The 12,307-nt window shown below is 54.7% G+C and overlaps 1 protein-coding gene across 1 annotated transcript in view; it reads right to left on the minus strand.

Moving 5' to 3' along the window:
- The window catches only part of OTOF (otoferlin), a 100,496-nt gene that overhangs the window by 54,618 nt on the left and 33,571 nt on the right, over positions 1 to 12,307 (minus strand). The window contains exons 4-5 of the mRNA XM_058427027.1: positions 6,090 to 6,189; positions 3,494 to 3,675 (exon numbers count right to left, since the gene is read on the minus strand). Of these exons, the coding sequence (XP_058283010.1) occupies positions 3,494 to 3,675; positions 6,090 to 6,189 (282 nt within the window). The remainder of the gene's footprint in view (positions 1 to 3,493; positions 3,676 to 6,089; positions 6,190 to 12,307) is intronic.

Below are 12,307 nucleotides of genomic sequence, written 5' to 3' on the forward strand. Positions count from 1 at the left end.
GAGGGGGGTTCCCAATAGCAGAGCTCTGAGTGGAGCCTGTGCTCTGTCACACAGCACAGCTTCCTGGCACATTCCTGGGGGCATTGTGCAAAAAGCCGGCAGAAATCAGGGCTTGGTGGCAGGAACTAGAGAAGTGGGCAGAGTGGCTCAGAGGGCATGCAGCTGACCAGGGCTTAGTGGAGGTGGAACCATTGGGGCAGAGGGTCAGTGGGCGGTGGGGTTGGTGGTCATTCAGGCAGAGCCCCCATACTGATTCCCTGAGGAGGAATGGGGTAACTTCATGGCAGGTTCTTAGGGTCTTAGGAGTGAGTGTCACAGCAGCTGAGGCCTGAGGTCCTCACTGCCCCTGCTTAGAACCATCTGACCCCCAGAGTGAGGACAGGATGAACGTGGATGAAGTTCCAGACAAGCAGGCCAGGCAGGGCAAGGCTGGGGGGGTGGGCCCAGGCCCTGGAGTGGGAGGTGAGGAGTGCCCAGAGGATCTCCTGGCATCAGCCTCCCCACCATCCGTGGAAGATTCCAGCCTGGGCCGCCCGGGACCTGCCCGGGCTGAGGCTGTTTCCTGCCCACTCACTCTACCTCCCTGCAGCCCCCAGCAGGCCTTCATTTCACCCCATCAGCCAGGGAGCAGCCGATCCCCACGCCAGTCCCTAAGAGTCAAGACGGCCGGTGAGACACTGCTGCTTGCCAGCAATGGGGTTTTCCTCTTGCTCATTGTGGCTAAAGCAGGAACAAGAGGGCACTGTGAATATTGAATACCCTGATCTATAAGGGGATTTGCCTTCCCAGGACAGGATGGAGGGCAGGGAGCAGATGCAGGGGAAGCCTGCCTGTGCTCTTGATGGGGTCAGAGGTGAGGCACAGACACCCCTTCCCCGGTGCTGTCCTCCTTAGAAAGTAGGTGTTTTCCTGATAAAAGGTTGGCCAAATCCCTTCTGGAGAGCTCTCTGGCTTCCTCCCAGAACCCACACTATGTGATAAGGGTGAGATGCAACATCTAGGGCTGCAGGGCCAGCTTCCAGGTCCTCCTCCTCACCTCAGTACTCCTTGACCCAGAACTCACTGGCCCCATATGGGCAGCCAGGATTAAGCTACAGGAAAACCCCAAGTTCTTGAACCCACTCCACCTTCTCCTCACCAGCAAACAGCCCATCTCTAGAATTTTTCTCAACCCCTCTTTTCCACAACGAGGCCCGCTGGATGCATGGCTAGGCCTGGCGGGAGAAGGTGTAGCAGCGATGCCTGTCCCCAAGGTGCTGTCAGACCTGGGCTGGCAGCCCCATTGGCAACAGGGAAACTGCTCCTGCACACGGCCCCTGCAATGCAGGGTGGGGGCGCCTGGCTTCGGCTGTCACCCTCTCCCAATTGCCAGTCCTGGGGCGAAGCCCCTTCTTTTGCTCCCGCTTCTTGCTGCTACCCTGGGAGGGGCCACACAAAGATGGGGAGAGGTGGGGAAGCCACCAGGCTGTGAGGAAGGGTCGGGGAGCCCTCATCTCCAGATTCCTGGCACCCAGGGCTCTCTGGGACTCTAAGTTCTCCAGAGCCCCCATCAGCACCCTGGCCCACTCTCGTAGGACCGAGTGAGAAACTGGCTGTGTGTTTCTACGCCACCGCAGGGAGGTTGCCTTGGTGGCTGCTAAGGGCTCCCAGGATGTTGTTTCCCATGGATGTGACCCACAGGTCTGGAGCGTCCATGGGTGCCTTAGGACGTCAGAGTTGGAGGGGAGCCAGATTTAACCTGCTGAACCCATTCCTGTTACTGAGCTACAGGGGCTAGTGACATGCCCAGCGTCACTCAGCCAGTGAGTGGCACAGTCAAGATGGGACTTAATGGGCCTTAGCTCTCCTGATTTGGGGCCAGCATTCCTTTCCCTGTGACTGATGGCCCTCGTGTGGCTTCCGATCTTGTTCTCTGGAAGCCCATTCTTAGAGCCCAGCCACAGTTTCTGGACCAGCCCTGCCAACCTCTTTCCTGAATGGAGACAGTCAAGGAGGACCAGGTGGTGCCCACTGAGTCAGCATCCCTTCACTCCCCATCTGGGCACTGCTCCTCTTCTCACGATTTCCAACCCGATTCCTGACTCTTTACATTGTTGTGCTACAAGAAACCTGTTTGTCTGTCACCAGCCTGGACATGGGCAGCGCTCAGCACCTCCATTGCCACCTGTTCTTCTGTGGTCCCTCCGGCTCTCCCAGCAGCAGGGCAGGGGGGTTTCATTGCTATGTCCTATTTTGCAGGTGAGAGAGAGGGTCAGAGACTTGCCAACGGTCACACGACTAGTAAGAAGCAGAGCTGGGACTCAGGCCTGGGTCTTCTGCTAAAGAGCCAGGAGTCTGAGGGGACAGGCTCCAAGCTAGCCTGGGGCTGCCACAAGCCCATGGCTGGCCTGGAGTAGACAGTCCCGCCATATTTGTTGCAGGCCTGGTCACTTTGACCTGGTTACTATTAGTCATCTGGCTCCCAGGGTTTCTGAAGCTTGTGTGTGTGTGTGTATGTGTATGTGCACACGTGTGCACTCATGAACCTGTGTGTGAGGGGTGCTTAAGGGGGTGTGAACTCATTCAAGTGCAAAGGAGAAAACATATCTGTCCCATAAAAGTACGTCAGTTCAATTACACTAATTTAGAATCTATGGTTTCTTCAGCAGAGGGACTGAGTAAAGTTTACTTGGAAAGGAAAGCGTGGAAGGAGCTTACAGGGATATGTTTCCAGTGGCATGGAGGGTCCTTTCTCAAAACACACCCTGGTCCTTCAGATGCACCCTTGACTTACTGGCATTTAACACGTAATTCCTAGTGACTTGGGAACCCATGGGCGATGTCTTACTGGACTAGCCCAGATTCTGTCCCCTTGGTCTCTAATAGTAACACAATTGCATTTTCTGTTTTGTAAAAATAGTGCACGTGGAATGAGCTGTCCTGGACCCAGCTTCCTGTGATCCATGGGTGGCAGGACACTTGCAGGGAGTGACGCTGGACTCTGGGGGTTCCTGGGTGCTCTCCCTTCTCAAGAGGAAGAAAGGCCAGGGCCCAGCCAGGATCTTTGGCTTCACTCTGGCAGGAAGAGCAGCCCTCTCTTGGGCCTCCTCACTGGGCCAGGGTAGAGGTCAGGCTGCTGGCACCTGGTGGACACTGCTGGGTCTTGAACCAGAGAGGCCAGGGCCCCTCCTATCCCCATCTCCCCTTCTCTGAGAAAGGCAGGAGATCTAGCCCCATCCCTGTGTTAGAGCTCCACCTCCCTCAGGGCCACTGGGGAGGCCTTGGCCTTGCAGCTCCATCTGAGTCCCCAGCTCCCTGCCCAGTGACCTCGGGGGTGGACGGCTGGGTGGGGGGCTACAGAAACATCTTCCCACCCCTTGGATATCTCTCCAGAAGCTCAGCCCTGTACTCTGAGCCCAGCTAGGCCTAGAGAGGCCTGTCAGGGGGACCAGGCACCAGGCCTCTTCCCCGTGTCTTGGGAGCAGTGGGCAGCCAGAGGGGCCCTGCCTGTTACCTCCGGAAGCTCTTCTCTCCGGGGGGCCGGGAGCTGGGCCGGGAGCTTGGGAGCAGTCCATCCGTCTCTTGGCTGTCCTTCTCCTCCTCTTGAAGAGACTCATCTCCCAGGAAGTCCCCATCGTCCCAGGAGCCCACTGTGCCGTCAGTGGCCTGATACCGGACCTCCACACACAGGCTGGTCTGAAGGGAGGGAGGTGGTGGTGAGCAGCTGGGATGGGGACAGCAATCTCCATCCCGTATATGTGGCTGCTTGGTGGTGTTTATAGAGCGCTTCCACACCCTTGCCTCACTGGAGGAGGTCAGGATGGTGTGATCCCCTCTACCCCATTTTGCTGATGAGAAAACAGAGGCTCTGAAAGGCTGAACTGCGCAGACCGGGTCAGCTTAGTGGGATCTGGCTCCAGGTCCCGCTGCTGGTGGTTCCACTCCTCCCTGGTGCTCAAGGTGGAGGGGCCTGGCCTGCCTGGCACAACTGAGACTGGACTCACCCCCTGAGTCCACTGTCTAGATAACTGAGAGTGTCGTTCAGCATCCCCATGATCAGGCCACCTCCTTTCCTCAGAACAAGGGCTGTCTGCAGGCGTGAGTCGCGGCCCACCAGAAATTGGCTTGTTGGAAATGTGACAGAATGAGCTGAAAGTGGCCTCCGGGAGAGGAGCCCAGGCCCCAGGCTCACACTCACCCTTCCTACCCTGGAGAGGGAGGGAATCTTGGGAGCTGCCCTATGGTTTTCCTCTGGGAAAAAGTAGAGCACTCAACCCGGGCTCAGGCTTAGCAATGGAGAATCATGATTGGGCTTCCTGCTCTGTGTCCTGGGGCCATTACTTTCTTGCAGCTCTAGTTTCCCCCCAGTGCCCAGGGATCACCCTTCCTCGCTGGCCTAGAGGTGACTTGCGCCTGCGCCCCAGACAGGCGGCCCTCACTCAGTGCTTGGACACTCCAGCACCCAGGCTTAGATTTCCCAAGGGAAGGGAAAGGTGCACATATTTTCTGAATCCTCACTGTGCTAGGCATCATGCTAAGATGCTTTAATGTACATTCATTTGATCTTTCCAACATTGCAACCTACCTTACCTAGCATATCAGGAGGTTAAGTTACTTGCTTTAAGTCACACAGCTAGGAGATACTGGAGCTGGGATCTGAGCCCAGGCTGCCTGACTCCAAGCCCCATGGCCTTTCCATGGAACAAATGTGATCCTCTTGGTGGAACCAAGTATGTTGTTATGGGAAAATCGTGGTCTCTGGCATTGGAAGTCCTGGGTCTCTGTGCTGGCCCTGCTGTCCACTGTGGCCGAATCCATTCCCCATCCAGGACTTCATTGTTCCCATTCATAACAATGGGTAGCAGAGATGGTTGGCAAGTGGGCTAGGAGATCCGTGAGTCCTTTCCTCCACTGACATCTTAAGTCTGATTCTGAAAATCCAGGGCGTGGACTATGCTGTCTGTCCATCCCTGCTCACTCCCCAATTCTCTCATCTCACTTCCCACACTACATTCTTCGTTCAGGCTTCTGTGTTCTCCTCATAGCCCGCCTTCCCATGGGTGTCCATATGTAGCTTGTTCTGCACCCCTTCTCCCCTTGCTGTGGTGGCTGAGACCCCGGTAACTTTAAGAAGCCCTCTCTGCCCAACCCTGCCCATGGGAGAAGAGGGTTCCTTCTGTTCTATCTCCCTGTGGCTGCAGTCCTGGCTTCTGAGGCTGTTTCTCTTGGCCACTACATAGGGCCATATATTACACAGGACCCTATTGGGGGACCATGGCACAGCCCCATTTTATACATGGGTAAACTGAGGTTAGGAAATAATAGCTAACAATATTATAGATTTATTATGCATATCTGTTCTAAGTACTTTCTGTGTATTGTCCTTTAATCCTCAGAATAGTCCTGGGAGGTGGATACTATAATTGTGCTCACTTTGAGGTGATATGTAGCTTGCCCAAGTCACACAGTTAGTGAACAGCCTAAGATTCATACCCAGGGTCCCTGTTCCTCACCATCATGCCAACTGCTCATGAGTGGCCACGGCTGAGCTCAAGAGGACTGAAGAATCAGAGCAGAGCCTGGGGCCAGGCTGTCCTTGTAGGGTTGCTTCCTTCTTTGTTAGAACATGTATCAGGTGCCTCTAGACTGTGCATCACTAGTGCATGCGTGCTCATGCAAAAGTGCTGGGATGTGACAAACAATAGGAAATGAGGTCCCTGCCCTCCCAGGGAGGACCCGAGCCAGATGTGCAGAGTGAAAGTCATGCCCTCGAGTGCCAGCAGGGCTCAGTCTGGCCTTTGGATGACGAAAGGAGCCTCTTTAGTGACTCCTGAGCTGGGTCCAAATGGAAGGACAGGTTGGTGCAGTCCCACCGTAGGAAGGGCAGGGGTGCCTACTGTGGGGCAGCAGACCCTGCCATGCCACAGGGCCTCCAGCCATGGCCACAGATTAAGCCATTCCAGTAGAGTCTGACCTGAGTCTCCTCCTTCCGCCACACCTCGCCATGCATGAGGGGCATTCCCCAGACCACCCCATGTGTGGGGCAGGGAGAACAGACCCCCAGATGGCCCCATATGGGAAAGTCCAGGAACTCCCTGGGGCACACCCACCTTGATGATAGCATTGTTGTCATCAATCAGCGTGTCGGTCACCTCTACATAGCTCTCTTCTACCACCTTCTGCAGCACCATGCGGAAGGTCCCGATGAGCCTGTGGATGGCAGAGGGGTCGTGGTGGTTACATGGAAGAGACCAGGGTGAGGAGCAAGACTGACATCCCAAGGGTTGTGACTGCTTGGGGAGGACTCAGGTGGGCTTGCTCCAGCTCTGGGCTGGGCTGGAGAAGGTGGCCCAGGAGCCAGGGCTCATTGTAGCCAGGGCAGCATGTCCCACTGTGGATGGTTGTTTGTGGGAAGCCCATTTCCTTGGGAGAGCTCCAAAGGGCAGTGAGCACCCTTAGGGGATGTCTACAGACTGCGGGGAAGGGTGCATGAAATCCAGCTTTAGCTGAGCCCTTGCAGAGAAGCTTCCAGATGCTCAGTGTGGAGGCTGGGAAAGGACCTGAGTTTCCTGGTTGGACAAGTAGCTCCTCCGGCTTCTACCCCCCTAACCATGACCGAGGTTTCCAGCCCACACCAGCAGCACTCACTCATCCATTCCACATCTGCAGCCTGTAAGTTCCTGGATGGCAGGAACCTGTGTGATGGCAGAGCCCATGGAACTGCACAGCAGGGGAGAGGCGGTGCAATGCTTTGGTTAACAGCACAGTCCTGGCATCAAAGAGACAGGGATCTGAACCCAGCTCTGACACTGACTAGCAAGCTACCTGCTTCCTGGGCAACTTCCGTAAGCTCTCTCAGTGTCGGTTTTCTCATAAGATGAGCTGATAAGCCCTATTTCACAGAGTTGTTGCTGGAGGACTGAATGAGATCATCTGCGACTGTTCTTATCAAAGCCCCCAGCACACAGCCAGCACTCCAAAGCAGTCCGGTTTGTCGTTATTCACGTGCTGCCTCTAAACTGTGAACCTCTCAAGGGCAAGGGTGGTGCTTTTTATTCCAGCCTCTGTTTGACATTTCTAGCACACTAGAGATCTCAATATCTGCTGGCTGAATTAATGAACAACAGTGGGTGCCCAATAAATGCTGATGGAGTTGACTTCAACCCCATTGCACCCCACAGTCAGAAGGCTGTTTGTTGCTCTGGGAGAGAACAGGGAACTCGGAGACGTTCTGACATGGTGCTTCCACATAGAGTGGATTAGAATACACACACCATTTCTAGCTGAAGGCACAAAGGCGAGGGAAGCATCCAGGGCATGTGAGAGCTGGAAGGGACCTTGGGCATCATCTGTTGCTGCCTGAGATTTATAGAGGAAGACAGTGAGGCCACGGAAAGGAGACAGCTAATTAATGGCAGATCTGGGTGAGGTGAGGTATCAGATGAATTCTGACTCAGACATGCTTGATGTCTATACCACCCTGAGGTCTATGGAGGGTGAACATTGATTTTTTTAAAATCTTCCCATCTGTGTGAGGGGAGGAAGTGGTAGGGGCAGCCGTGAGGAATGGATATGAAATGCTCCCCTTTGGAGCTCAGAGCCCAACCACCATTGTGCCCCACCTCCCCAAGGGTGAAACTGACCACACCACTCCTTCACTCTAAAGCCGAACTGGGCTTCTGGGCTCTTAGAGCAGCCCCGTGGAAGCCTTCTTCCATAGCTGCATGCACCTCTCCCCAGCTCAGGCAGTGCCCCAGAGACAGAAGTGCTGGGCTGGGGGCCAGGAGCCCTGGAGCTGCTGCCCCTGAGTCTCAATTTGGTCTTTATAAAATGAAGAGGGAAGGGGACTTTTAGCTTCCATACCATGTAGACATTCTAACAGTAGACCACGGGCATGAAAGAATACACTCTTCTTTTTGCAGCCTCACCCCTTTTTGTTCTAAATCAGTGGTTCTCAAACTTCAGCATGAACAGAATCACCTGGAGGGCTTGTGAAAACACACACGGCTGGGATATCCTCCTCTGTGGATGTGCTGGAAAATGTGTCACTGGTGGGAGAGGAGAGGTGCTCATCTGTAGCTTTTGCTGGTTTCCGAGGTATAAATACTCCCGCCATGGCCAACTGCAAGCTTCTAATGTGAAGTCACCAAACTGGGTCCACCGGACTTCAGTTCACACCACTGGCCCCGCCCCCAGGGCTCTGATTCAGTGGGTGGGAGAGGGCCTGAGAATGTGTGTTTCTGACAAGTTTCCAGGTGATGCTGAAGCTGCTGGCTGGGGAGACGCTTTGAGAATCGCTGCTCTACTGTTACCCTTTGTGGATGGCTATTCCGCTGCCTTGATTCCCCTAGGACCTGTCTAGCACCTGTTGAGCGTGGGGCAATCAGGCACATCTTTCTCCAGAATTAGATGCCTAAGAACAGCAGAGGCAGCTCCCCAGGATCCGCAGAGGTGCTGCAATGTGACAAGACACTCCCAGGTGGCAGAGTGGAGCTATTCCCCCTGCAAGTGCTCAGAGAGGCGTCTGGTGCCTTCTAGGCTTAACCTGCCTGAATCTCAGATCTTATACTTGGGAAGAACCTGAGAGACCTTGTCCAGCACCCCTTCCAGGAGGAATCCCTGAAACAACCTCCCTGACACGTGCTTTCAAGTCTCTGTTAGATACTCCGGTGGCAGTGACAATGATGGGGCTGTCACTGGTAGTCCATTCAGCCACTGCCTTAATCACACAGTGTGCTGAGCAAGATTGGCCTCCAGGCAAATCTCCCACTCTTCGCACCCTGGTCTGAGCCCTGTCCACATGCAGACTAATTCCTTCCCTAAAGGGAAGCAGTATAGACAGCGAGGAGCCTGGGCTCTGGAGTCAGACAGATGTGGGCTCACTCAGCAGGACCCAAGGGAGATTCCACCCCCTGGCAGCGGTGTGGTTTTGGCTCCTTCTGCTAGCCCTCCGACTTCCACTGGACAGTGGTGAGGAGACTGCTCACGTGAAATTCCTCTACCACCACCGGCACTCGGATGCCAGCCCCTCTTCCCTCCCTAATAATGCGCAGGGCTGGCCATCTGGAGGCCTACACAGGGCGAGTCTCCTTGGCAGGATGGGCTTCAGGGGCAGGTCCAGGCTGTCCCCCACCCTTCAAGCTGTGCACAGCCTCGACAGCCAGAGCTTGTCTATGGCCTGGAGGGTGGGACTGGGATGCTAGGAGCTTGCAAGATTAAAGGAATCAATTTGCTACACCCCCAGGAGTGGCTTGGGGGGTTTTAATTCCTAACAGTTCACCCCCAACCTCTCTCAAATAGAAGTAAAAATTATATTCTTTGACATGGACAATTGATATTATCTCAGCCTTATGTAAAGTATAAAGAAAAGCAGTTTTATAAACCTTGACTCTTTCTACAGGTCTGTAACATACCATTTAAGCAAAAACACAGTGCTTGCCATGAAAACAGTTTCAAAACAAAGGCCCTGGTGCTGCTTCTAGGATGCCATCCCTCAGCCCGTCTTCTATAGATATTCTTTGGGAAGAAGCTGGGACAGGGAGAGGTAGGAGAAGCCCCTGGCTCTGGCCCTTGTGGTGACCCCAGAGGCGACCCTGCCCGCCGCAGCTGGCCTTTGTGCATCCTGGCTGCACGCATAGTAGGTTCTTGCTCCCCTACATGGGTCAGCATGGAGGAGCTTCCTGGGAGAGTGGGGCCCAGGACGACTGAGGAAGGGTGGGCTCATATGCTCCTTAAACAGCAGAGTCATTTCCCTGGGAGTGGAGTTGTGAGGCCATGTGTTCTGTGGGAAGGAGCACTGGCCCGGGCGTCAGGAGGCCTGGGGTGAAGACCTGACTGTCCTGAACCTGCTGTGTGACCCTGGACAAGAGGCCTCTCTGGGCCTCAGTTTCCCTGGGGCTGTTAGGCAAAGGATCTGGGGCTAACTCCATGTCCTCTGACTGCTTGCGTTACACGGCCATCCAGGCCACCATGGCAAAGAGGACACCCCTCACAGGAGGCTGGCTGGCCCCACGAGGGGCTGGGCGGCTGGGCAGAGCTAGGATCCCCATGTAATTAGCCGGCAGGAAGAGGCCTCCAGCCCAGATGGGCCCACAGACTGACCACAATAGAGCGGCAACTGGGCACCAGAATCCTGTCAATAATTCATCACTTTCCCCTGGGAGCCCGTATCAGGTGTCCTGGGCCCTGCGAGGCCTCTCCTGCTGTCCTGGCTCCTGAATTATTCAGGGCCCCTGGCATCCTCAGCAAGCAGGAGGCTGGAGGCCAGGCTATGGCCCCTCAGAGGTCCCGGACAGGCAGAGCTGGATGCACAAAATGTTCTGAACCCAACATTTCTTTCTCATGGGGAAGCCCAAGGTTCCTGGATGCAGGTCTTTGTTCCAAACAAAGAGCAGACCTGGAAGTCTCCTGGTTTCTGCCTAGGATGCCTCCTTCCTTCATACCATGTCTCTGCCTCCTGGCAGCCTCTAGAACCACTGGGTGAGGGGCCAGTTTCCAAGCTGCTCTCCGCTTCTAGGACAAGTCCCTCTCTCTGAGATGGCAGTGATGGGATCAGGCTCATTTCTTGTCCTGGACCCCACTCTCCCAGGCAGCTCCTCCATGCCTCCTTTAACTCAGTTTCCCCAAATGCATCAGTCATATGATGCTGAGTGTCACCCTTGAGAGCCCTGATTCCTTCAGAGAAGAGGGGCCACTCCAATTCCCTCTCAAAGCCTCTCTCACCTTGTGTACCCTCTGCCTGCTAACACCACAGGGGTATTTATTCATTCTTTTATTCCACAAAATAATCAGGGGCCTGCCATGTGCCAGGTACCGTCCCTAGCAGTGGCCGTGGCTTTGCTCATTGCTAAGCCTAGTGCAGACCCCAAAGACCCCTTCCACTCAGCTACCCCGTGAGAAGGAGCCTGGAGTCTGAGCTGGGCCATGTAGGGGTTGAGGTCAGTGGCCTCATTGCTCCTCTGGCCTGGCCCAGGCAAATGCCAGGATGGGGAGATTTGAGTCTCACATCATTCCAAGCACCTCTCTCCCACTCTGACCCCCACAAGCTGGCCTGTGTCAGCCTGGGCCTGTGCTCTCCACAAGAGGACCTCTTCTTTCCCATCTCAGCTCTGCAGCCAGCAGTGCCCTGGACATTCTCTAGGCTTCCAAAGAAATGGCAGAACCTCTCCCACCAGGCCTGGGCCTCCCCTTGTGGGGTTTCCTGCCTTCTCTTGGATGGAGGCAGGGAGGGAAGAAGAGGAGAGTTAGGATAGGAACTATCCCCCTTGCTGTCTTCCTTCTTATTGGCACTTAAGAACATCTAATACAGGCTGGGTTCGGTGGCTGGCATCTGTAATCCCAGCACTTTGGGAGGCCGAGGCAGGTGGATCACCTGAAGCCAGGAGTTCGAGACCATCCTGGCCAACATGGCGAAAACCCTGTTTCTACTACAAATACAAAAATTAGCCAGGTATGATGGCGTGCACCTGTAGTCCCAGCTACTCTGGAGGCTGAGACACGAGAATCACTTGAACTCAGGAGGCAGAGGTTGCAATGAGCCGAGATTGGGCCACTGCACTCCAGCCTGGGTGACAGAGTGAGATTCTGTCTCTGAACAAAACAAAAACCAAAAACACCTAACAGAAGCTGTAACTTTCAACATATTCACTGCATGGTAGTCAATTTCTCAATTTCCCAAATACTTCTGATTTGTTTGTAGTGGTCTTTTGATAGGCTCAAGCGTTTCCAGCATTTCAGTGGTTAGGCTGGCGGCTTTCATTGTAAATGACTTAACAATGTCTTCCATGCCCTCAGTTTCCACCATCGCTGCTCAAATATTTTGGTTTCTGGGAGTTGGATTAGGAAGAGAAGCTAACAGACATGCCTTCTAGCCCTGGCTCTACCATTGTCTACCCATGTGACCTCAGGATCCCCTCTGAGACTCGGTTTCCCCTCCTGCACAGCTAGGGTTGTAGTGGCTGAGCTGTAAGTCTCCTGGATGCTTTGGCACCTATGGTTGGATTCCTTCAGGGGCTCTCAGGTGCCCTCCCTGGTGCTTGACTTCCGATTCTGCTTCCTCTTTCACACCCACTTGGTCTGTGTGTGAGCCTTCCACTTGTTCCTGTTTCTCCTGTCCTCATAGGTCACGCCCTCATGGTATCTCACCCCAGGGAAGAAGGCTATGCTTCACCTTGGGGGCCCCTGGTGGGAGGTGTCTCACCAACCTTGCTTGTGGGTGCCAAAAGCAGCTGCCTGAATGGTGTGATGCCAGGAGAGGCAAAGGGAAGGCCTTTGTGCCCTAAACATCCTCCCTGTGGCCCTGCCAGCAGGCCTGAAATGCCCTTGCCGC

The sequence above is a fragment of the Hylobates moloch genome, unplaced genomic scaffold (genome assembly GCF_009828535.3).
Source record: "Hylobates moloch isolate HMO894 unplaced genomic scaffold, HMol_V3 SCAFFOLD_13, whole genome shotgun sequence".
In the NCBI taxonomy this organism is placed as follows: domain Eukaryota; kingdom Metazoa; phylum Chordata; class Mammalia; order Primates; family Hylobatidae; genus Hylobates; species Hylobates moloch.